The following is a 25,637-nucleotide window of genomic DNA, read 5'->3' as shown; positions in this document are numbered from 1 at the left end:
GTTTCCAGGCATTTGGGGTCTAAGGAGCTGTGTCATTTTATGCTTACGGACAACCCAGCTCTTAGACATCACTGCTATGGTCTTACTTGCTTGCTTGTACCCTGGAAGCATCATTCAAACATGGTATGAAATAACTACAAATCAGGGAAACTTAGGACAAGCGATCTGTAATACCATCAACGCTGCATCAAGCAAATAAAATTAGAATTTGCAGATTTAGAGAAGTCTCAAATGAGTCAGAAAACATACCTAGCTCTGCACTAGGAGTGCTAGTACCACTTCTCATTCTGACATTGCAGGTGCCTAAAAACACTGTCTTCTCTTATTACATGCGTAAACAGTGCCTGGCATATTGTGGGGAGAACAACCAAAATAAAGGAATAACCTTTTTATTTGAAAATACAGTCTTATTATTTGTGTAAGAACAGATGTCTGAATGACCCAGGTAAGCAAATCCCAAACCTCCCTATTCTAACTGGAGATAATATATTGACTAGTGGTCCCATATGTTCCTGTAAATAAGAGACCACAGAAAAGATTCTTGGCCTCCTCTCTGCCAGAAAAATGGAATCAAACCAAGTATCTTGCATTTTGCATTTTCCTTACAGGAGAGGCATCCTTCACATCTTGCCTTACCTTCCTGTCTCATGTAATTCAAGTCACTCATGATTTATAGAAAATTTCTTAGAAAAGTCTGTAAACATGGTTGCCATATGGGTAGTCCAGGCTTATTTTCAACTCAAGTTTTGTCCAAACCTGGGATTTAGATTTGGTTCCAACTCTAGCAACAGAAGCAGTTTTGCTTCTCTTCAACTGAAGTTGAATATTTTTGGTTCTGCTTCCTTGAAGATTTCTGTAACCAACAGCTATGAATCTATATACTGGATAACACTGTTTTTTCCTATACAGCACTGCTTTCAGACAAAGTCATAATCATGGTGGGCAAGACCGTCATGGATAGTCAAGAGTCAGTTCAATACAAGACCTCTCCGCTGGCAAACAGCGCAGTAAACTTGAACTGGCCTCTGCTCAAGGGAAAAGGCAGTACCTAAACGGGCACACTGGCATCAGTGCTTGCGGAGCCCTGGGCTCTGTAAAAAGTAGGATTTCTTTGGACTTTGCTTTACAGATAAAATTTCAGTAGTTGAGCATCTACACTAAAAAAAGCATTTATCTTTACAAATAGATTTGCACTGGCTACAGGTAGAAAAAAGCTTCTGGGCCAGCTTTGGATAATAATGAACCAGCGCCAATCTCAAATGTTATGAGAATTGGCCAGCCGGTGGAAGTCTTCAAAGGTGAAAAGTGTCAATAAAATTGTTTTCAAAGCCTATTTAAGGTTGTTATTACACTAGCAATAAAAAAAAAATAAAAAAAAGGATCAACGAAGAAAACACTAAGGATAGTCAAAGAAAGATAGGATTTCCACTCTTCAGTAGGTACATCTCCTGCTGTCTATTCCCCTCTGAAGATACAGGACATCTCTATCAGCTCCATAAATTTAGGCTTTTTTTTTCCTTTTTCTTTCTTTTTAAATTTTTTTTTAACTATACAGAGGATTAATATTTCAGGTGGAAAATAATCAACAACAGTAGACACTATACAAGTACCTTACTCAAAAGGAAGTTAACATTTACAGTGGTGGGACTGGGACTCTTTTTTTTTTTGTGGTTTATTTTCCCAACTTGTGAATTATGTGACATTTGGTAAGAAACTGAACTTCCCACTGATCAGAGGTGGAAAAAAAAGAAGGAAAAAAAAAAAAAAGGAATTCTGAATTTTTTTCCCCAGAATTTTCTCATGAATCTTCTATTCCAGCATTCCATAACAAAGCTGCAGCCTCACCTGAGAAAACTTGTGCTTGCATGGCACAAGTGACCCCTCACAAATCTCTGCTGCCCAGAAATACAGCCCAAGACGCAGAGGCCAGCCAAGTCCTACAGGAGCACGGCTAAGTGACAATAACCACTACAAGAGCAAAAGAAGAGAACAATAAAACCAGAGGGTTTGAGACTAGGAGGCAAACATGGCAAGAGAAAACCAGAAACAAGCAGGCACAAAACGGACAAAAGAGTTAATAAGGATAAAAAGGGAAGGAAAGATTCTCTCCATTTGAGGAAGAGGCTGAGGGAGATAATTTTTGAAGTTTTTTTATATTTATATATGTAGGTCACTTCTTCAGTCTTCATTTTATTCCTTTGTTAAACAAGACAACCTCACTTATTAAACCACTGAAACAAAACAAGGCTTAATTCCCCATCTGTGCAGTATTTTCAAATCCTCATACAAGAGAGGCAATGAAGCTCAGTATTTCACCTATTAATGTCCATCATAGTAATGGGTATACAAAGATCACCAGAAGGTTAATCTTGTGTGTAGATAGACCTTTCGTCAAATTTACAAAGTTTCCCCAAAGAAAATCTTTGATCTTTTGGCACTAACACGACAAAATGCTTCTGCAAGGCCTATGCACCTCCTACATTAAAAGATGTAGGGGGGATCTCTGTAGACAAAGCGAACTGACTACAGTTCTCCATCCTGGTGAGGATATCAAGAACACAACACCACCAAGACAGGCACAGAAAATTCAGTGGAATTAACTGAAGTAGGGAAAAAAAAAAAAAAAAGCGACATCCAAGAAAAACCTGCAAGTATGACTAAGTTCTACTCCTGGCTATGCCATTCACGTGTTTTATGACCGTGTGCAAATCACTTCATACCTTTTTTGTCTCAGGACCTCCCATCATCTCCCATTCACGAAAAGGGGATCAATGCCTACTACTCTTTGCAAGAACATCTGGAGATCTAAACAATTAAATATAGTAGGAATGCACATGATTAAATACTCACTGCTGGAGCTTCCAGGAGTACTGAACTGAGAAGTATCAAGGAACTTTCGAGGTGTAGACAAGTTAGTAACATCCATAAGAGGTACAGAAGAGGCATCTTTCACAAATGAACTGTACAAGGGGGAAAACAATAAAGCAAACAATTTACTATTATTTGCAATCTTAGTTCATTGGAAGAGTATTTATTTCTTAAACCCTTAAATCTAGAAATAGACATATAAATAGCAGACAGTTTAGATACAAGAGGCTTACAGAACCTAAATTAAAGCACAAGTCCACAGATGGATATATGTGAGTGGGTGTGTATATATACATTTGGGGGGGAAGGGGAAAACCCACAAAGCAATGATGAGGCAACACTGGCAGATCAAAGACAAAATCTGGAAGCCCAGGGCCTCTCTAACTTTAATAGGACTCCAGACTCGTCTGACTGGTGGCAGCTGCAGGATCAGGGTACAAACACATCGGAGTTTGCCACAGCATGTGTCTGTGCATCTCTTACACAAACACACAGGGCAGGACAAGTATGCAAGAGAACATATGAAGCCTCTCCACAAAAGAAAGGAGAATACTTAGTTATCTTAAAAGGATGTCATTCACCTGCAGCACAATTAACCCATGGTAGCATGATAATAAATTGACATGGAATAATTAAGATCTTTGGGGGGAAACCACATATTAAGGAGAAGAGACGCTCCCATTTCTGTGGCTTCTGTCAACCACTTAATCCTTCAAGCTCCCACTAGAAACCTCCATCCTTCCTCTGCCCTTCAAATGCCTGTTCTGTGCACACCTACATGCATCCCTTTCTGAATGAATCTTCGTACTCTGAAAGGAAAGACTTTCTACTTGGTTGTTTCCGTAATAAATTCACACGGTATTATTTGCCAAGAATGTGTCGTGCTGCCCCACCTGCATAATGAAAGGCACAAAGCTGAATGTGGCAGGGGAACACAAGCAAGAAATCATTTTTTAGAGAAAGCGGAGAGGGCTCCTGTAATGAATTTGATATGCTCCCTTAGAGGTCAGAATACTTACCAAAACTTGCAAAGTCAAGGGCTAAACTTACTAGCCTGCAGAAGAACCACCTATACTGTCTACACACCCACAGTCCCAAATGTAAAGGGGTTACCTCGGCATTCCAACTCAGCAATGTTAAATACAACACACTTTAAAAAAAATACAACAAATAACTTTAATCGTAATTGCATCCTGGTCCCCAGCCAGTCTAGGGCAGCACACCAAAATGAAGCAACAAGACTGTCCTTGATCCAAGAGTTTAGATTATAAAATATCAATGATGCACAACAGGGAATGTGCAAAAAAGACAGAAAGCAAGAAAAAGATAAGGGTCCCTGTAGCAGCCACACAAAACTGCAAGTTAATTAGCAGATACGTAGTTTGGGTACAGCAAAGCTTTTTGTCTGTTTTTAATTAACAGGATGAGTAAGGAAGAGACTGAAGACTTGCTAACAACCCTCCTTCCTAAAAAATTTAACTTCAATCAGTCTTTTATTTCCTAAATTTATTTAATGCAACTTATTATCTCTCCTTTTATTTTGGGTAGGCATTTTTTCCTTCTTTCTAATAAAATGTTTATTTATCTTTTCTTTGCATCTCTATCATATGCTGTCTCCCCTTCTGCTTCCTGCCCTTATGCCTCTCCTACTCTATAAAAGTTACTGTCCAAAGCTGTGCTTCTCTTTTCTAGCCAGTGTCTTTCTTCCCAACAACTCCTCTATTGCCTTCAAACTTAGAATTTGCAAGATTAGACTCAAAAAAACCCAGATGCCTATACTTGAGGTAAATTTCCACTGATCAGAGGCACCAACCAGATAAGGAGTCTCAACACCTTAAAAATACTCACAATAGAGCCAAGACTGCTCAGACACTTGAAAATTGCAGGCTCTGGCTAGTAACCTTATGGTTAGCTGGAAGTCTTTTAAACCTGGGCAGTTTGCTAGATAAGACGAGCAATTCTTCCCTGTGTTCTTCCCTTTGCTTGACCTCAGCCATCCTGATCAGGTCGTTTGTAGGGAAGGTGTATGCATCACAGAAGGAAAAGAATGCTAAAAGGAACCGACCTTGCTGTAATTCTGTGGGAAGCAGCAAAAAAAACAACAGAATCACTAAGCAAAGGCAGAACTAGAACAGACTGTTCACAGGCTCAAAAGCATATCAACATACTTTGTTTTTTATGCTCTTCACAGCCATGAGTGCTAAGAAGTTGCTTGCCAACCTACCCCAAAAATGAAAGGGTGCGGCATAAAGTCAACGGCATTTTCTGCTTGTGAAGGGGGAAGTGCTGCCCTCTTCCCTTCCTAGCCTCCAGTAAGCATCACACTAAACCAACCTTATTCTCCCTTTCTCCTTGTTGCGTTGTCCCACTCGGTTAGTTGATTTGATGTAAAGATGACGGTGTAACTCATCTATCAGGACCAAATGCATGTTCATCTTCTTACTGTGGAGCTCCAGTCTCAGATCACTCAGTCCCTCCACCTGAAGAAGGGGACCCTCCAAGGAGTCCACTGCTGACACCTGGAAGTAAAAGACACATGGCAATTTTTAAAGGTCACTTAATTCATCTTTGATCAGTGCTCCACTCTTCAGGTCTTTCCAAATATCCTCAGAACTTTCTTCTCTGGTTCGAGGAATGTCTGAACACCACAATGATTTTATCCAAACACCCTTTTAGGGTAGAAAAAGTTTAAGTATTTCTTTGTTTATATTCCTACAAGAAAAGCCAACATACAGAAAGGATGAGAGATCCAAACAACTCATATTTAATGAGCATTCTTCAAACATTTTGAATTTATGTATAAAGCAAGCTATTTTAAACATCGTTTGTTAAATAAAATCAAAGCACAGGCTATCACAAAAAAAAAAAAGAGCATTATTAAGTGGAAAAGTGCTGGAAAAAGATTCTGGCAACGATGTTTGATCATCCTTATTCTTTTCATTACAGCAACACCAACAAAATATTCTCATTTCTAAAGATGGGGAGAAATGGCTTAAGTTTTATTTGCCTGAAGTGATATTGTGACATACCTGAAAAAGCTTAGGAGTCCTCATCTTCTAGCCTACATAAGTGCTGTATCATGTAACTACCCAACTTAAGTCAACACAGTCAGCAGATTAATGAAAGCTCTTGCTAGTTCAAAGTACTATTGCTACTTGAAAGTACTTTTCAACTCTAAGGAGCTTTTTAAATGCTTGATTATTAAGTCTCAAATTGAGGAGAAGAAATTTTTGCACAAGCGACAGACTAACAGGCTGGGATCTAGACATGCAATAATGTAAACGGGCCTCAGGTAATGTTCTCCACCAATGTACTTCTATAGTGACCGGCTGACATATAGTTGACACTAGAAGAAAAAAACTAACTAATTTCCATTTATACCCTAAAAATGAACGTGGACAAGAGCCACTGAGAATGACAAATTAGTGCATTAAAGTAACATTATCAACTTGCACCTCCCCTAGTTTATTCTTTTTCTAAATATTTCTAACTATTCCTTCCACAGTTATTTAAGAAACATGCTATTCCGCTGCAGTGTCTAAAACAGTGCTGCTGTTTTAAGAAACTAGACGTAATAGTAAAAGCTGACTTGTTTTACTGATCATCAGCCTTCACACAGAGAGAAGCAGAGATTTAAAAAGCTATTTTAAAAATTCATTCCCCTAACACTCAAAGATATTATTACTGAAACAAGACATTCGCTTACACTTCAGGATTTAAGTTGATAGTGAACCTGTCAGCTATGCATAAAAATGCAAAGCATATATACAGTCAGCAGATGGCCAAGCTAAGGCCTGGTCCCTTAATACCAGTAAATATTAACGATAGTGAAAGAACATAGATCAACATGGGGTTACTTTGCTTGCCTTGGAGTCAAGAATGACCTGAAAACAGCTTTGGGCCAGTCAGGCTTTTTAATACAAAAAGTAATTTCTATGAGGAAACTGTACTTCCTTCTGCCTGAAAAATGTTGCCAAGTCCCTAACTGCAAAATTCACTTCTTTTCATGGATGATCAGATTTTGCATTTGGTAGAAGTAAGCATAAGCAATAATTTTATCTTCTTGCTCTGGCAAGTGGAAGTGTACCCCAAAAGTCTCAGTCTCGAAGGTGCTTTACAGCCATAACCTCCCGCCAGGTCAGGAGAGCCACGGGCGTTCGTCACTGCCCGGGAAGCGGCCAGCGATTTTACCAAAGCGCGAACAAAATCAGGAGCAATGTTCGTCAAACTGAGAAGCAGAGAGACGAAAATACAGTGAGGAAAGAAGAAAAGGACTGAAAGCAAAGCTGAAAAATATATTTAAAAGGTTCCAAGACATCCAGGAAAAGTATTATCTAAAAGACATGCAACAAAAATGTAAAGCTTCCGCCTGCTGCTCAGATCACTCAGCTCTGTTTTTATACCCCCAGTTTCTAAGTTAGTTATTCTCAAAACTAATCATTAAAAATCAAGAGACAGCTCTCAAACATGCCTTCTGAAAAACAAACAGAACAGTAAATCATTTACTATGCTAATAAAAAAAAATTGTTACGTACTGAACTTTCTTCTTCCAGAAAAAACAGCAGTTTCAGGGGTTTGGGGCTTGGTTTGGGGTTTTTTGATAGCTTTTGTGACACTTTGTATTTGCAACCACAGAAGCTGGAAGTTGTCTCCTTGATAAACGCCGCTTTTGCAGCGATTGGACTCTAGAGGTGAACAACCCAGGCCAGTTTCCGTGCTAGGCACGCTCGGAGCCTTTTAACTTAATGCAGCCACACTCCAGCAAACCCTCACTTAACCACTGTTTTCTTTTCCGATATTTCATTTCCCAATACCACCAATTATCGAGACAGAGCTCAAGAGAACAGCTTTTATGTTCAGAGCAGTTTGGGTCTGGAAAATAACCAGAGGCTCAATCCAAGTTCATGGAAGTGAAGGTAAGGGCTCCGATTGACTCAGGTGACAACTAGTATAGACATTACATAAAAACAGTTTTCCCTCATGTAGTTTTATTTACATAATGATGTTTTAAGCACTGGCAACAAGCGAGCTATGGAATAGTACTCTAGATTATATTTCAGAACACAAAAAAACCCCAAGATTATAACATTTTTTTCCAGTTTATTTGTGTGCTGTATAACTTACCATAGAGTGGGAGCAAAAGCAACTAAAAACGATGCAGAGATGTCTACAAAGCTTGCACAAAATTAAAAACAGTCTAAAGATAGATCTGAAAATGTAACTGCTATGAGAAAAACACTGTCAGATTTGTATTTCACTCTAGCATCCTGGGAAAGATCTGTTCTTACAACTCTGCTTTGGCAAATAACCAAATTATCATTGATGCGTTCTGAACCAAAAAGCTTTGCTGTGCAGAAGTGGAGAGATTAAGAGTTAACACAGGTGGATGTATGCGAAGGGGAAGCAGTAAGTGAAGAGGGAGAACAATAATAATATTAGCTCTGTTGACTATATGGAAATACTAGCAGAGGTAATTTAAAGTCGGCTTTATTTCAAGTCCAAGCGTACCTGCCAGTGTGCCCAACGCAGCCAAGAGGAGCAAGGGGAGCCCCAGGCACCGAGAGCAAGACCAGAAATGAGACCTTTTCAGCCAAACTCACGACAGGGACTAGGACCATCCAACACTGGCAAGGTTTAAATCAAATCAGAATTTTATGCTCCGACTCAGCTAGGAACTCACCATCTCTTGAATTATGCAAGAGACCCAAACATACGATAAAAACACTACTTTCAACTTTGGAGACCACAGAGTTTTATTTGCTGTAGTACCATCAGCTCATCACTGAACTTGTGCATCATTTCAACTAGTTGTCCTTCATCATTTCTCACCTCAAACTTTGATATGGAGAAGATAGGTGAGTGGGAGACCACTTACAGTACAGCACAGAACGAAGTAACAACCTGTAGCAGCACAACACAAATGCTCCTTAAAAAATGTACTGCTGTTCCTCAAGCTAGCAGCGATTCCTCCAATTAAAGAGAAGTTTTATTTAGGTGACAAACCTCTCATTTCTGGATCTCTATTTTTTATTGCAGATACTGCTGCAAATAAGGCTGAACCTCCCACAAGAGAGTTCTCTGAGCCATGAAGTTCAGTGGTGGTAACCACCACGCGCGACAAAGAGAGACTCTGCAGAACAGCCCCAAATTGGATTCATTTTGTTCTTTGCAGACTGCAGGAGCAGGCCTGTTGGATAATGAAGATTAAGGATGTCATAAAACAGTATCACATTTAATTAGACTTTTTCCCCTTCTCATCCTCAGCTTAGACTACATTTTTAAAGTAGTTCCCTGGTTTTTTTTTTTTTATTACTCCTATTAGATACCGTGTATTATTCATACTAACAAAAGCACTAATAGATGTAGAATTGTTTATAGAGGGGAAGTGTTATCTCATCACTACAGGACTCCGGTTAAGACTGAAAACGGAATAGCAGCCTTTTTCAGGGAACCTGAAAATTAGATAGGCAGAAGAGAACTATACGAGAGGTTCGAGCGTCCAGCAAAAGTGCCTGAGGATCCTTTAAGCCTCTCTCTTCCATCCTGCAAGATGGAAACGAAAAGGTGATGGGGAGGGGGTGCTTGCGCGGTGTTTGGGCACCTGCACGCAAGGGTAACTTTAGATACCAGAACTCCCCAACGTTTTTCTTTTGCTAGGGGTAGGGGCAAGGAGAAGAGCCATAGCAAGAGAAAACAGCTGGAAGCTGAAGGCAACAAACAGCTCCAAGCTCTTCTTCAATAAAAGCCATTTTCCAAGGGCAAATAGTGTCAAAGGAAGTGGTAGGTATTCCTCCCCTTGCTTATCTGTAAAGTACAATAATAAGCAGTGACCCTTTACAAAATAAGGATCAACGAAACGAAACAAACTAACAAAAACTGAAAAAACACCATCTAAAAATCACAAGTTTATGGGAAAATAATTGTGGCACAGAACCATTATGCAGCTTGTTTAAAGGTCGCACACACAGAGCTTAATTGCCTTAAAAAGAAAAAGTAGTTAAACTCTTGCCTATCATCCAATTTGGAGGGTTTTAATTTAGCATTTTAGAATATACTATAAACTAAGTACTAGCAACATACTTGGGAAAATTATTCTCTTTTCTTAATTTTGGCCAAAGTTTTCCAATCTGCTTGCAATTTAAGCTACAAGTTTCCTTAAAAGCTTTTTCAAGAGTATTTTAGGCTTCAGAACAGCATTGTCAGATAAGTGTGAAGAGAGGGGACGCATTTTTAATTTTAGATCTCCACAATCCTGGAAGTCGACGAGCAGAAACAAAATGAAAACCCTCAACTGAGCTCCTTCTTCAGGGAGGAGAAAAAAAATAAAAATAAAAAATAGAATAATGGTTGCTCAGACTAGGAAACAGGATGACTTCCCATTCGGGATACCAGCCTATTCTCCGTGCAGACAACAGATAAGAAAACACGGAGAACACACAACTGAGAAAGGTTAAAAGAAAACAATGCGATAGGTCACAATTTGAAGGAAAAAAAAATAAAAAAAGTCAAGCCGTACACAAACACAGTATGACAAAAGGAAAAAAACCAAACCCTCTGAATAAAACTGCAAATAAATAGCAGCAGCCTAGAGGATTTCAACCGCCCGGCTGGATGAATAAAGACAATGTTGACATTTAAAAGGGAGAGAATTGATCGACTGCTTTTACAAGGAACTCGCTTTCAAAAGGTACAGGAAAGGAAAAAGACTAATAGATGGTTTAAATGTGTCTGGCCAGATCTAAACAAGCAGTTGCACTGAATTCAACGTACACCTGACTTGCATGAGATAAGGATTTAACCTGGAAAGTTTGCAAGGCTGCTTCCGGTAAGGAACTGTAGGGTACACAGAGGCCCATTGCTGGGATTTTGCAGCTGGCAAAAAGGCAGAGTTGCTAAAAATGATGGTGTCTATTCAAAAAACGTAACAGGCAATCACTTTAAGAGCAGACATAGCACCGCTGCTCAGACATGCCAAAGTGACCCACATCAGAGCAGGCACATTAAGGATGGGGAAAACCTGAAAAAGCCGAGTGCTGCAGAGGAAACCAGTGAGAAGCAACGAGCTACAGAGAAGATAAGTAAAAAGCAAAGAGTAGCAGAAAGAAACCAATAAAGAGCAGCAGAAAGAAACCCTTACGCGTGTGGCACCAATCTTCTGCACCACCCATCGCCTCACCGGAAGAACTGGGACAGACTGAGCATGACCCATGGAGAAAATATGCTAAGTTGAGACCAGGGAGGGAAGGAAAGGTGGTTGACTTCAGTTGAGGCTGGAGAAGAAGAAGGAAACGTGTTTACCTGAGGGCATTTTTGATTGTGTCCTCTTTTCCCCCCCTCAATACCCACACCAATGATCAGAAGTTTGTGTTAATTGTAAATAAATTAAGAATTCCCTAAGTCAAGGCTGTTTTGCCTGCAAATCCCCTGTATTTTCCACTGGAGTATGGAGAAAAGGGGATGACGTCCAGAAAGCAGGTTGTTGAGGTTCTGAATCTCCAGTGCTGGATATAATTAATGAGTAACTGATTAAGCCTACTCTGAAATTGCACTCATATTTTTTAATTAAAAGCTTGATGTAAGTCTTATGAAGTAAACCTGTATTTCATCAGTGAATTTGTTCAATATTTTGGTGGTAAGGTGAATTAGGATGAAGCTGAAAAGCTACAGCCTTTGAAGTACATCCAAATAATCGGACACGTGAAAAATTAGCACTCAAGATGTATTTAAGAAATCCAGGACTTGGCAATTCCCTGCTACCAAATTGCTAAGGGCCAGTGCAGAGTCTAGTATGACCTGCTATCAAGACTCCTTCAAGAAGTACAAACCAGAGAGCATCATCTAGCTAAGACGACCCTACGCTTAAGGAAGACCCCGAAGGGTCCACATGGAGGGAGCCTTTGGCTGAAAGCCGTAGGAGCTACGAAGAGCACGCAGGTCAGAGCAACGCCGGTCTACCTTTGCCTCCTTCCACCTTCAAAACAGGAAAAGGAGAAACAAGGTACAGAAGGTGTGAGGATTAATGAATAGCTATAAAACTCTGATGATGAACAGTGCTGCGTGTTGATTAGCTTATTGGATATTAATACAATGGAAGAAATTGCTAGTAATTTTGTTCACCTTTACACAGTCATGTAAGAATTACCTAGCTCAAAGCAAATGAAGAGTTATTAAACCCCGAGGACTGAAGAAGGTTATCGCTTAGGCAGTATTTTGGAAAAGGCTGAGGTCACTACTGTGATTTGCTGACCATTGATGAAGAAGGAGAGGTTTATACGTACACTTATGAAAGGGTAAAAGGGTTACTTAACACATGTAAATAATGTCTGTAGGGTTGGGTTTTGTTTTTTTTTTGGGGGGGGGGTTGTTTTAACATAGCACTTTCCATTAAAATTTCCACAATTTACACCTATCATTACTGAAACACGGCCACTTCATACAGCACAGTGCCCAACCCCGAGCAAGAAAGTGTACACGAAGGTTAAGAAATAACACAATTTTTAGTTAATGCCTTAACAGAGCAGAAGAGTTTTTTCCAGAGAATCAAACTCCAGCAAGCTGAACTCAACAACTCTACCTTCTAAATCAACCAACCCCAAGTCCTCCGGTCTTACATATGCTTTAGAAATTTCAGTGTTACGAGATACAAATATGGAAGAGGTCTACTAGATGACGTAGCAACTTCCATACCTTGAAGTATTGCTTCAATTATTTTATATATGCTACTTTTATATCTTTTATTGATAAGAGTGCTGCTCCTACTTTATGAAAACATTGAAACAAACCTGTTATAAACATGCTAACGGAAAGCGCAATCGTCCTCTATTTTTCCTAAGCATTTATGTAAACAGCAATGACCCACCCTAACGTACTACTTTTCTCTGCAAACTTTAAAATATTTACAGAATTATGTTCCTCACTTGCTGTCCTTTACCCCACCTACATAAATCTAGTTCTTTCAAGTTTTCCTTAGTCCTGTCACCCATCAATCATTTCACTTCCTTCTCCGCTTGCTGCAATTCATCAATGCCTTTCTAGCAATGCAGCATTGAAACCCAAAGCGGTGCTCAAGGAACAGAGCGGCTAAAAGCCACCGGAGAGGATCACCCAACCACTCGCTTGGGCTTGAACGCAGAACATGAGCAATCTCAACAGTAATACGGTTAAACGGCTTTCCCAAAACCAGAAAGGCAGGGTATCTATCTGCAACACAGACTTGCCCGAACTGTTTTCCATTCGAGCGAGGCCCTGATGGAAATGAGACATGTACTGCCCCCGGTACCTGCGAGAGCCGCGCACCGTGAATCCCCCGCAGCTCCGGGGCCACGAGCCAAGATTAGCAAATCCAAGATTCAATATCGCCTACAAGCGGTGCGGCAGACGGATCAGCTGCAGAGCTCATTGCCAAAGGACGCTGTTAAAGCCAAAAGTTTAAACTGGTTCAAAAAGCGACAGGACAAAGTCGAGGGAGAAAAATCTACCGAGCGCTATTCAACACAAAAGCCATCAGCTCTGCCCCGGAGGCCCCGTACCGCCGGCGGTCGGAAGCTCGCAGCGTCTTGGGGAAGGATTGCTGTTGCGCGCTCTATCCTCGCTCTTGCTTTCAAGATCTATCAGAGAGGGCATCGGCCCTAGCAGACCCGTGGCCTGACCCTCTACAGCCATTCTTACAAAAATCTCATCAGAGCACTGTCAGGGACTAGCGACACAGCTTGCAGGTACTGCAAAAGCTGCAAAAATAATAAAAATGCCTTTTCCTTCCACTTTTTGTTTCTATACTTTTTTTGTCTCTGATTTACTGCATCCTCATTTAGCCATAACTGCCATTAAGGAAAGTGTATTTTTCCTAGAGTCAGACCATTCCTGTCCCAAAGGTCTTCTCTCCACCTGAACGATATCTCAAACAACGGGGTCCTAATGCATTAAAGTAAAACATAAGATTTCCTTTTTTTTTTTTTTTTTTTAAACGCAAGCCTGCAATTTCCCAAATTGATTCTCTGCAGTTTCCAAGATGGAACTTCAAGTCTTTCAAGTTCCCTGTGTCCCCTCTCTCTGTTGTTACAGGAATTTTTAACTCCTTTTAATTAGCTCTTCGCCTGTTAATTTACTAACATGTTTTGCTAGTTCATTTATGAGCCATTCAGCACAAGTCTCCCTCTCTGCCTACACGACAATTTTTCTTCTATCAAGCCATTTTCAAAGTTATTTCGTAGCATTACGCCAATTCACCAGCAATAAATCAGTCTCCTTCAGTGGAAAATTTCTGGGCTAAATTCACCCCAAGTGTTTCAAATGCTTTACTAAAAAGCTAAATTTATTACACCTCTTCACCCACCATTCACTAGCTTTGAAGTTGTGTTTAAAAATGCAGTCGAGTTTATCTGGGTAGATATATGTATTATATTGTTCCATTACCCACTAGATCTTCAGCAGTTTCTCTCAGCGTGCGTTCCAGTATTTTACCACGAGCGGAATTACATGTGTACAATCCAGAGTTCCAAAAAAGAATTCATGGAAAGACCAGTGATTACTGGAAAAAACATGAGCTGTATTCAAAGACAAATTTAAAGTGAGAAAAATGTAAATGTCTCACAAAGTCCATAAAGCACCTTTATAATAAAGATGATTATAATCAAGATTGAGATTTGCCATCTCAACGGCAAAAGAAATATTAACCTGAAACTATGCAACAGTGTTTGGTTCATCAATTTAAAAGGAAGAAAGTCTAAACTAAACCACAAAACTCTGGAGCTGCTTGGAGGACCCACCCAAGAAAGGATGTATCACGAAACGGCAATTGCCTTGAGCAAAGAACTTGTTATTACAGTGTAGACATGGTAACGTGAAAAGATTAAATTTAATGCGCAGAAATGCTCATTCCCAAAAGTACAGATCATAACTCTATAGACGGCTCTCCCTTACATTAAGGAAAGCGCCCGTGGTGTAGCTGCAGCTCACGCTCATCATAAAAAGATGCTAGATACCTCGAGTCCACCTTCATTACAGCATGTTTTCTTATTTAATAAACTTTCATCAGCGTAAATGAATGGTTGTTATTAGTTGAGCTAACAGCCACACGATAATACTCCAGAGAGATATCGGTGCTTGTTGGTGCATTAACTAAGAGCGGAGGGGCTGAGGTCAAGCACGTGTCAATGCAGATGAAGCAATATTAGGCGCTAACGGTTTAATGCGATAGACTGCCTCACATAATGGAAATTACATTACAAAAGGAATGAGATAAAGTTATTGATAAGGATATTAAGGGAAAAAATGATAAGATGTTTCAAAGGGAAAGAAACCCTCCACTTTCAAATGGTTTTAAACCTAGCCTAGCAAGTTTATTCAAAAGGAAAGATCAGAAAACAGAATTTTAAAAAAAGAGAAAAAGACGGACAAACAAGGTGAAAAAATGTTCTAACAATATACAGCACCAATGCTTTTCATGCAAGGAACTTTAATCACCCTCCCAAACTTAATTACTTAAGCCTTACAACGCTCCTTTGAGGCAAACAAATAATATTAATCAACTCCTTAGCATCTGGGTGAAGGTAAAGCATTTTCAGTTATGCACAGAAGGAATCAGCAGCAGAGACAGAAGAAAGCTCACGATTTCCATATTTGTATGTTAATCACTAGAACATGCCCTATCCATACATCAACTTAATGAAAACAAACCTGCCTTCTTTCTCTGTTGTACCACATCCGTAAAGCTATCAGAAATCGTGAGGTTTGCCAATCATTACAAACTAGTAAAAATCAGCTCCTTTAATCATAAACTTACGCACACCGGTGTAGCCTAAAGTGAGAGGCAACCCCTTCAATTCTGTTTTCTGAAAGGCTTTTTATAATCAACAGGGTCAACACTGAAAAGGTGCAATGTTATCTGGGGAAAGACTTCAGGGGAAAAAAAGGACCGAAAATATTACCATTTTTGTAATACAAAAGAAAAAGACCTGAAAGTGGGGATCGAAATTTAAATTTTGTAATAAAAACATTTCTACGGAATCCCAAACCAACAAGAGTCTCTTATTTTCACTTAAGACATTAATTCCAAAATACAAAACTGTCCCAAAGCAGTACTGGACTCCCAGTACTGCAATAAGCAATGCAGAAACAAAATGAAAGATTGCTTTTATTGATTTTCATTGTTCAAGCTGAAAGAAAGGCAGACAGTAAATAAAATGCATACTGAGAACCGTGTTGTAATTTTTTTTCTTTAAAACGTCATTATTCCAGACTACTTACACTGTAAGAAATACGCTCACTACATGGTATCTTTGAACTGGAAGACTCTCTGAATACCACGCTGAGGAAAGCCATAGGCAACAGCCACATTCCAGTTAAGAAAACCAAACTCACCTCAACCACCGTGCTCATGGTTACAAACATCCAAAGTTATCTGGGAAGACGTTACCAATCGCCATTGTAGAGCGTCAGCATAAAACGGACAGAAAGGCAGGGAACGTTGTTATCGAGTAGGACACCTCCGTCACGGGATGGGAAAGGTGAGCGCAAACACACGTGCATGGGTGCACATACCCAGCAATGCCCAACTTTTGCTCCTGGGGAAACATCTCTACCTTTTAACCTGCTTCTTTGACTCCCTCTTGCTTTCCACAGCAAGTTAAATTCCTTGTGCTCATATACTGCTCTCCAAAACACCTTATTTGTGATTAATTTCTCCTGTTTCCCTTGCCCGCGCCACCTTCTCCCTTCTGAATGTCTCCGTAGCTTTACGATCATTTTTGCACAATATTTCTGCATAATAAAAGGCCTTCTACTTCTGACCATGTTCTCATCCGCTAAGTCCCACCTCAGAGCCCAGCTGTGTTGTAAATCTCTGTGGTTAAAAAAAAATAACCGCTTTTTTGCAAATCTGCTTTGGCATGCAGATGTTGGATCTAGCTTAAGCTAGAATTTTCCTGCTACAAGGGTTAAATTTCACAACAAAGTAACACACTTTAAAAAAATTAACCCAGATTTCAATAAGGCAGTCTACACAGCTGAGAAAAAATTCAGATATCACACCATAAGAACGCAAAGGGTGAATGCAGCATGCGTTAAGTATGCTGACTCAGCACAACTGAAAATGACCTAATTTACCTGCAAACTGGTCGTCTTCTTCTGTACAGATGGATGCTGTGCTGAGCATCTTTAATTGGATGCGATCACAATAACCTCCACCAGCTCCATTTTAGAAACCAAACAAACCGGCAACAGTGCAAATTTGCACGAAGAGAGCGGTCAACTCTGAGAAAAGTCTGAAGCTATTATTCACTTTAGAAAGCAGAATGGGAGAAATATAGTCGTCTTTCCTTGACATAAGGAAACCAAAATAGAAGTCCTTAACATTGAAAAAAGAAAGAGAGAAAAGTAGGTGTTGGAGGGTTCCCTGGCCTACTTCTGCGAGAAACAAATTTCTGCCATTTCAGCTTTTTATTTCTTGGGACAAAGACAAGCACAGACTAAAGGAGAAAAATGCTCCCATGAGCAAAACAGATATAAGCCAGTCCCTCACTCTGTAATAGAACTAAGTGTGATGTTAAACTTAAGGGAAGGCTAGATAGAGGGGTCTATACTGCTTATTTTTTGCTTCCTACCCTCCTTCTAACAAAAAAAAAAATGCAACTGGCTATGGTAGCCATCCTCACTCCTACCCTACTGATACACTGCTGCAGCTTTACGGTACTGTGTTTTGTTACCTGATATAATCAATCCCACCCTCATAGGAATTTCCTTCACGGTCTCTTAGATTTAATTTTTTTTTTTTTTTTTAAAGAAAAACTCTGTATATTTTGCCAAAGTGATATTAGTTCATTAAAATTGCAAAGCTAGACATTTAAAAGCCAGGAAACGCAAAGAGAGTAGCCTAAGCAATTTTCATGCAGTTGTATTATGACATGACCTTTAATTACTTGATTCAACAACATCTCTTCCTTCAACTGTTTTTAGCATTTAATCTCTTAGTTTATTTAAACAAATGGAAAATATTAATTCCTTCCTATGGGTACCTCATGGGTCAACAGTAGAGCCAGAACAGCTAGATCAACAACACAGACCTCTACACTACTTGAGTTAATTAAGTAACTGCTAGCTACAGAGTACTGCCCTTCAATACGTAACCCAACGCTGGGGGAGACTGGACACAGCGTTTGTATTAATGATTTTCCCAGATGTTTGCTGACACACGAGGAATCAGACTCAGGAACGCCGGACTTCAGGACGAGCTTTTGGTAAGTGTGCCCGTTACCAGTCCGTTTTCTCTGTGCAGGATTCCTTCTGGCCCCATCCATCGCTGCCCATCCTGCGTGCACCTTCTGCTTCACGTTTTTGGCCTGGCTGAGGTCTTGTGTCGCCAGCCTGTATCTTCTCATCCAACCTCAGATCAAAATTATTCCAATTCTTCATTTCTGGCAACCCAGTTCATGCTTCCAGACCAAGTTGCTAGCTAACCCCACACTTGACTCTACCATCCAGCTCTACTCTTCTCCCTTTCTAGGGCTGCTCATTGCCTTCTCATCAAGAACTTTCTTCTGGGTCACAATTGCTCTAACAGCGTCTGAGCATGTTTTATGTTAAACAGAAAATGCACCTCTGCGTGTATGTGCACACCTGTGCAATTACCGCATAAAAGTGAATGTTACTTCTAGCAACAACGTGTGTCACAAAAGAGATCCTTTACAGACAACCACACAAACTCTTTCTTTACAAAAAGCATATGCAAAAGTTCAAATTAATGGAGAATTATTTGGTCTTAAATGGGAGTTGTATGTGTTCCGGATCCTCGTAATTTCTCCAAGGATTCACAATTCAAAGAAGATTTGAACTAGATGCTTTTAATCACCGGCTCTGTAAGCTGCAATTACAGGACAGCAAAACTGATCCTATTGGCCCTACTCAACAGTAGCGCATATTATAAAGATGCCAGAACTTGAATAGATCATATTGAGAGCTCATCTGTGCTATTCTAGGTAGATACTGAATCAGAAGCAAAAAAACCCAGCCACTTAAGTTTTTTAACTTCACACAAATACAGCTGTCACAAAACACCTTTGCATCTTGTTCATACCACTGGGAAAAGCTGCCATTCTTATATTAATAATTCTTTCCAGCATTACTCAGTCATTGCACATTAGAACCAGCAGCTGGAGTGTTTTGAGTGATAATGAAACCTGTAACAAGCCATCTTCAGCTGTCTTTTCCAAACAATAAGGGAATTAAAATTTCAATTTAAATGCAGAGGTTTGAAACACGCTTCAGTGGCAAAATTACTTCAATTAATGTGAGTGGAATACAAAGAACAGACTGCAGAAATGCGACGCAGCAACCAGAAATTATGCCATTAGTGTGCTTGCATCAACCCAACACGACGACTGCAAAGGTCTAATTCAGCCTGTACATATCAAAGCTACAGGCAACAATATTAATCAGTGCTCCAATTTCAACGAGAGGGATGCAAGCTTCTTGTCAGATCACTTTGGGCTTTTTATAAGCCACGAGCAGCTGTTTACCTTGAGGAAGGAAACAAAAGGACAGAGAGAGCTATAAACACCCCGCACCCCTGACGGTTTAAGAATTATTTTACACAATGTTCATAGCATATAGAAGGAGAGAGGAATTATCCTGCAGCCAGTGAGCGATTCCAGTATCGCAGTACTGCAGAGGCAGTGTTAGCAGAAGATGGCAAAAGCCAGTGAGCCCACAGCAGATTTTGTCCATTAAAAAGCTCCAAATGCAGGTAAGTTACAGCTGTGCTGTCACAGCTGCACTTGTCTTCAAATGAGAGTCGCAAGTGTCAGTGAATGGCTGAAATAACGCAACCAGTCTTCTCTGCATTCCTCGATTTAAACAAACTGAACAGCAACATTTGATACCAGTGTTATTTGATTTCTTACAACAGACAATCCATTCTGGAGAAAAAAAAAAGGCACAGTATCCTACAGAAGTCTGTACTTCATTGGCCTTAGGCAAACTTATCTGTACTTCTCCCCCTCTCTATACACGTGCACACGTTATACACACACACACACACTCTACTACACCCTACTCATACCAGGAGATGAAAAGCAGTTTATATTTGCAAACCACTCCTAAAACATATTATTTGAGAATCGCTAAGTATTGTTATTCCACTTTTTACAGTAATATTCTATAATCCAGACAGAAATGGAATTATTTCTCTGGAATTTTCTTCTGGAAAAAAAAAAATCAAAAAAAAAAAAAATACTGCTAAATCAGAGCGCTTGGCCTTTCTGAAACCATTCTCTAGAGGAGGACAAACTAGCTCTTTAGCACGCTGATTAAAGTCCATTAGTAAAAGGAAGCAACGACTGATTAACATGTGGATTGATATTGCTGTTAATTCTGAACGCTGTTTCTTCCCCCTACACTATACACTCTTAATTTACATCTAGTTCTTCACCTCTCTTAATTGAAAATATCAGACTAACACTCACTCCAATTTCCTGCATCAAAAACCGACAAGAGTGTAGGCAAAACTTAACTGCACTCTTCTTATATACACTGTCTTAGTCATTGCATTGATGAACAGTTTTCAGTAATTCTAATGGGTCTTGCGTAACATTTTATAAAGTATCATAAAATTCCACTCTACATCACACAATAGAAACGGATACATTACCCGTCCCAGAGGGCTTACAGTAAGGTGGGAAAGATTTAAGACAATAGTTCAAATTAGAAGGCAGGCGAGAATCTAAGAAGAATGAGAGGGTTCTTGGAAGACGATTTTAAAAGGGAAGAAAGGGAATACTGTGACTAGATTAGAGAAAGATGATTGTACCAGACGTGGCATGAAAAAAGAATATGTGCAACAGAAAAGAACAGGAAGGTGAAGAAAGGCTGAAATCAGGCAAGAGATTATGACAGCAACAAAAGAATCCACATAGGGTTACTTAGGCCATCACAGAAAGGGATGACAAGACTGACATCAAGCTGTTGAAGATGTTTCAAATGAAATCGGGAAAAATCAAGTTTTAGAAAGTCACATTTAAGGTAAAATGAGAGAAGCCAGAAAGAAGGAAATTAAGGGAAAGTTTTTGCCCTAGGAATGACAACACTAAGATTTCCAGCCTTTGATCCTGCTGAATAATGACTTGTTAAAAAGAAGTGAAGAGGCATAGAAATGCAAAGGACAGTGAAGCTGACAACAATAAAAAAGAAGGCAAAGAAAAGATTTCCTTCAAGACATTCTCTGGCAAAAATAAAGAAGAATATTAAACATATCCCTTTTGCCTTAACTTTCAAAAGGTTTTAGTTACTGGTAGAAGGCAGTTTCAGGAAGCAAAAGACTAAAGCCTGGTGAGGAAGCATGTTTGGTGAGTTCAGAATAAGAGAAAGAAAAGGACAGTTATTAGAGAAGTTTAGGAAACTTCTCCCTCCAACACAAGACTGGAATTGAAAGGTATGCTGTGAAAGAAATGGAAATGAAGAAAACAAGAGATAACACTTGAAGAGAAGGAGAAAGAAGATGAGAAAAAGAACTGGAGATATCAAGAAAGGATCAAGAATCCTGGTAAAGTAAATAGAGGAAAGGAAGGAGAGGTAAACATACCTGAGTGATGAAAAAAAACAGTCTCCCTCTGAATAACTGACCAAAGTTGTGAGTGCATGCTGGGAGATGAAATAGGAGAGAAATGGGATAGTTCTTCCACATCAAAATGAATTGGTTTTGAGGTAATTGCTAAGATAGGGAGAAAGAAGATGATAGAAGCAGGTGCCTGGGAAAATCATTTTCAATAAAGGACAGTCAGTTCAGACGATGTTAGCATAAAAATCCATTCAAGAGACTTCAGAATGTTTAGAAAGGAGTAGAGAGATCAGAGAAAGAGTTCACAGAAAGTCAGTAGAGAGAAAAATACCAGTTTGCAAAAGCAGGAAGAAATCCTGTGTGCAGGCCAAATGGGTGTGGAACCACATGATTACAGAAAGCATCAGGATCAGGACAAGTAAACAAATGAAGACAGCTTTGAAAGTAGAAGATAAAGACAAGAAATAACTGAACAGGATGAGAGACTGTGACCCCAAATTCATGTCAGGAAGGAGCAAAGGAAAGCAAAGGCATAAATGGAAATTCCAGGACAAGAAAGCAACAAGTGATAGAACAAGACATAGAAGAGAAACTCAGCAGGAAAAAAAAAGCAAATGGTAAAAAACACAGACAGCACATCTGCCTGTAGATGATCAGATGGCTGACCAGTGTGTTTCTGGTAGGTAGCTGCCCAGCATGAGGTACCACACCTTACCAGCATGTCTGTTGCATTGAGGTAGTGCTTGCTGGCCATGCACTGTTCCAACTTCTGGGGCACTTGCTTGATGTTCTCTATCTCATCCAGCAAATTCAGGACATGCTTGTGCTCGATCCCTTCAATCCACAACTTGCGCAACTCATCTCGCTTGCAATGCAGCAGCATCTTGCATGATAGCAGATTCTCCTTCACCTACAAGCAACACATCAAAAGATCAATTAAATCTGTCCCTTGTACTGGAACCTGTAAAACAAATCAGCCCATTCCCATATTCACTTTTTTAGGAATTCCAAAAACAGCACAAGGCAATAACCAAATCCAAATAAAGTGTCTGGTTACTCCTTTACCTAGGAGCAGTCATACAGTACATACGAACAGGAACGGCTTTTGAAATGAAATGAATTTTAGTACAATTTTATACTGCCAGTGAAAACCTAACTGAAGTATCATAACATGAACAAATGTATGATCCTACTAACCGTGACCAAAGATTTATTTGCAGCTCTTCCAACAACCAATTCAGTACTTAGGCACACAGCAAGAATCCTGTTCAGCAAAAGCAAATAAGCCATTGCTAACTTTTCTGTTGTAAACATTTTCCATCTGCCTATTAAATCCTGTGGCATGTCTCCTAGCCCTTTCTCCAAGTTTCGTGTTCATTTTATGAAACCTGGCTATCCAATAGTGTAACCATTTTCCTAGTACCTCAAGCAATGCCAAGTTTGTTTGCATGAGACAGGGTTTCAGCGGAACAAACAGCAGTTAAGATACAGCTCATCTCAGCATTTCCATCACACATCAAAGCCATCATAGCACTCGGAGAAACAGCTTGGTGTTTGCCATTCAGTTTGCTTTCAAGCCTCGCACCATCCTTTGTCAGCTGCTTGTCTAGGGGGCAAAGTCCACGCTATTCCACTCCACTCCTAATGAGAAGCATGGAGAGCTTTTCTTCGCCATTCTCTCTGATCAAATCTACAGCCTACATTCCCTGCTTTCAGGTTCTCCAAACATCCTACGAGAAGGTCAGTACAACCTAGCTTTTCTTGCATAATGCAAACCAATAATCGCATATTAAAATATGGAAGCAATTAACAACACAGCTTCACACATTGCTTTCACACTACTCTTGTTTTTGTGGCAAGTTATGAATACTTAGGGTCTAACCTTTTGTCAGGCTGAACTCTCACTGAATTACGCATGAAGAGAGACACAGAGAAGTAGGCCCTTCAGTTTATTTTTAAATAACAAGTCTTCAAAGCACTTCAAAAACCCTACTCCGGCTGCACATTCTCCTACCTTGTTCATCTAAAGGCATTTTACAAAAAAAAGTGCTGAAACACACAGACCAATACCAAGATAACTGGTGATCAACAACAGCTACATAAGCCAGACACCATCAAGAGTCAGAAGAGACTAAGATTTCAGTACAATAACATCACATTCTGAAATGTCTTTCTCAAAAGAAAAACTCGGCAAGTCAACGCAAAAGCCAATGTAAGAGTGGTGTAACTTGCTACAAAAGGAGAAGTAAACTAAAAACCAGAGTGTGTTTCAGACTTAAGCCCTATTCTATATCTTAATTTAAAATATTTCATTGACCCAGCACATCATCATCAGTTGACTGCTGTTACATAGTGCAAAATTTGGTCCACAAGACAGACAAAGCCATCCCCGCACGGGAATGAAATGTTTCCCTACGACAAAATGGACGGGTGACCCAAAGGTTGGTTTTGACTAACTCAGTATTTTTCATTTCTACCTGTTGATAACTGAATACAAGAAAAATCAACAGTATTTTTCTAAATTAGGAACATTAACATTGCCAGAAGTATTTTTGTTTCAAATACAACAAGCAAAAAACTCATACAATCACGGAGCTAGAAGGAACCTCACGAGACATTCTTGCTCCTGTCTTCACAAGAAAGAAGATCAACTGTATCTACATTAGGGAGTGGGGGAAAGGACCGAGCAGTAAGTCTTTCAGAAATAACCCCCCTTTGGCAGCCCCAGTTGTTTCTCCTTAATAACCGACTTTTACAGCGGTAACACCTCAGCAAGGCTTTCCCAACAAGAATATATACAAGAATTGAACACAAAGAAAAGGTAGATACATAGAGGAATCTGGGCTATCTGTCACTTCTGCAAAAGTGATTCCTACTCCAAGTTAATGCCTATGCAATCATCCACCTTCCACAAGAGGGAAACATCAGAAGGAACTCTGATAGTGTAATACAGATTGATGACAAGCCAGATCTGGTGCCTCCCGTGAGATTAGGTCAAAGTTACTTCAATGTATGTTGACCAAAACTAATAAGAAAACTTAAATATCAAGATGTCCTTCCCCCTTACAGGCATTCTTCTGGGTGAGACCAAAAGGTCACACCACTATATGTTTGTTTTGACCTCTGCAAAGCTTAGTATACTGGGTGAAAATAGGTTACAGGCTACAGTTTATTTCAAATTTAGTGCAATTGATCTCTGCTTTCAAAGTGCTGAGCTTTGTACATAAATCCTAGAATGAACTCTTACCCTTAGTAAGCACCAGAATGGTCTCATTCTCTTTTGAAAATGCTAAATGAATTTTAAAAGCCAGAAGGGTCAGTACACAGCCCCAGAAGGGTCACAGCCTACTGCTCCTAAAGCACAGAGCCAGGGAAAAAAAAAAAAAAGGAGTATTTTTTGTACCTGGTTTGCAAAGTTTAGGTATACCAAACCACAGAGGAAGTAAACGAAAGGACAGGAGACAAAAGAACTAATCTATTGCCGCAGTTATCAGAACTGCAGAGAGAGAGCAGATGGAATAAGTCCACAACAAAGAGCGCCTGAGTTATTTATTGGCACGCTACTCAAGTGTGAGCACTCAAAATACAGAAAGATATAGTGGCACAGAGTTCATGCACATTCACACAACAGAACCGAGTATGGAAATAGCACCGATATTCATATTCTCTGTGGAAAAAGCAAGCTGATGAGTCACCCAGACTATCTATTTAGGAGGCAGTCGGAGGCCAACATATAAAGACCTGAACAGATTAAATGGAAAGGCGTTAGGTTAACAGTTCTTAGACTTCAAAAACCCGACAGCAACATGCTCAGACAATAAAAGAACAGAGGGTAACACAAAGCTTTGCTCTTCATATCCACCTCTCATTTTACTTATTAATTACTTGTGTTCTCAAACAACAGAGAGATCCTATGGAAAACATGTTGCCAATTAGACATAGCCTGGGACCAGTGTTTTAGGACCAGATGGTCTGCTCCTAGCCACGTCACAGACAGCCATGAAAAGCAGGCCTGTTTCATAGCTGGTGGCTAACAGTGCTTTCTCAATTCAATTTTTAGTTCAGTTCAGATTGATTACAAGTAGCTGGAATAAAGGAAGAGAGAAATACAGCTTAAAATGTGAACCTACAACTTTACACTACCAGTAAAAGGAAAGTAGACAGGGAAAAGATGCAAGAATTGCACAGCTTTGTACCTGGAGTTCACCCTACCCAACTGGTA

General features: G+C 39.7%; 1 protein-coding gene across 1 annotated transcript in view; it reads right to left on the bottom strand.

Moving 5' to 3' along the window:
• Positions 1-25,637, bottom strand: part of EXOC4 (exocyst complex component 4) — a 390,836-nt gene that overhangs the window by 344,345 nt on the left and 20,854 nt on the right. Inside the window, exons 3-5 of the mRNA XM_013946956.2 lie at positions 22,131-22,325; positions 5,203-5,387; positions 2,851-2,960 (exon numbers count right to left, since the gene is read on the bottom strand). Of these exons, the coding sequence (XP_013802410.1) occupies positions 2,851-2,960; positions 5,203-5,387; positions 22,131-22,325 (490 nt within the window). The remainder of the gene's footprint in view (positions 1-2,850; positions 2,961-5,202; positions 5,388-22,130; positions 22,326-25,637) is intronic.

The sequence above is a fragment of the Apteryx mantelli genome, chromosome 1 (assembly GCF_036417845.1).
Source record: "Apteryx mantelli isolate bAptMan1 chromosome 1, bAptMan1.hap1, whole genome shotgun sequence".
Taxonomy (NCBI): Eukaryota; Metazoa; Chordata; class Aves; order Apterygiformes; family Apterygidae; genus Apteryx; species Apteryx mantelli.
Note: the sequence above shows the minus strand (reverse complement) of the source record. Positions and strands in the feature narration are given on the sequence as shown.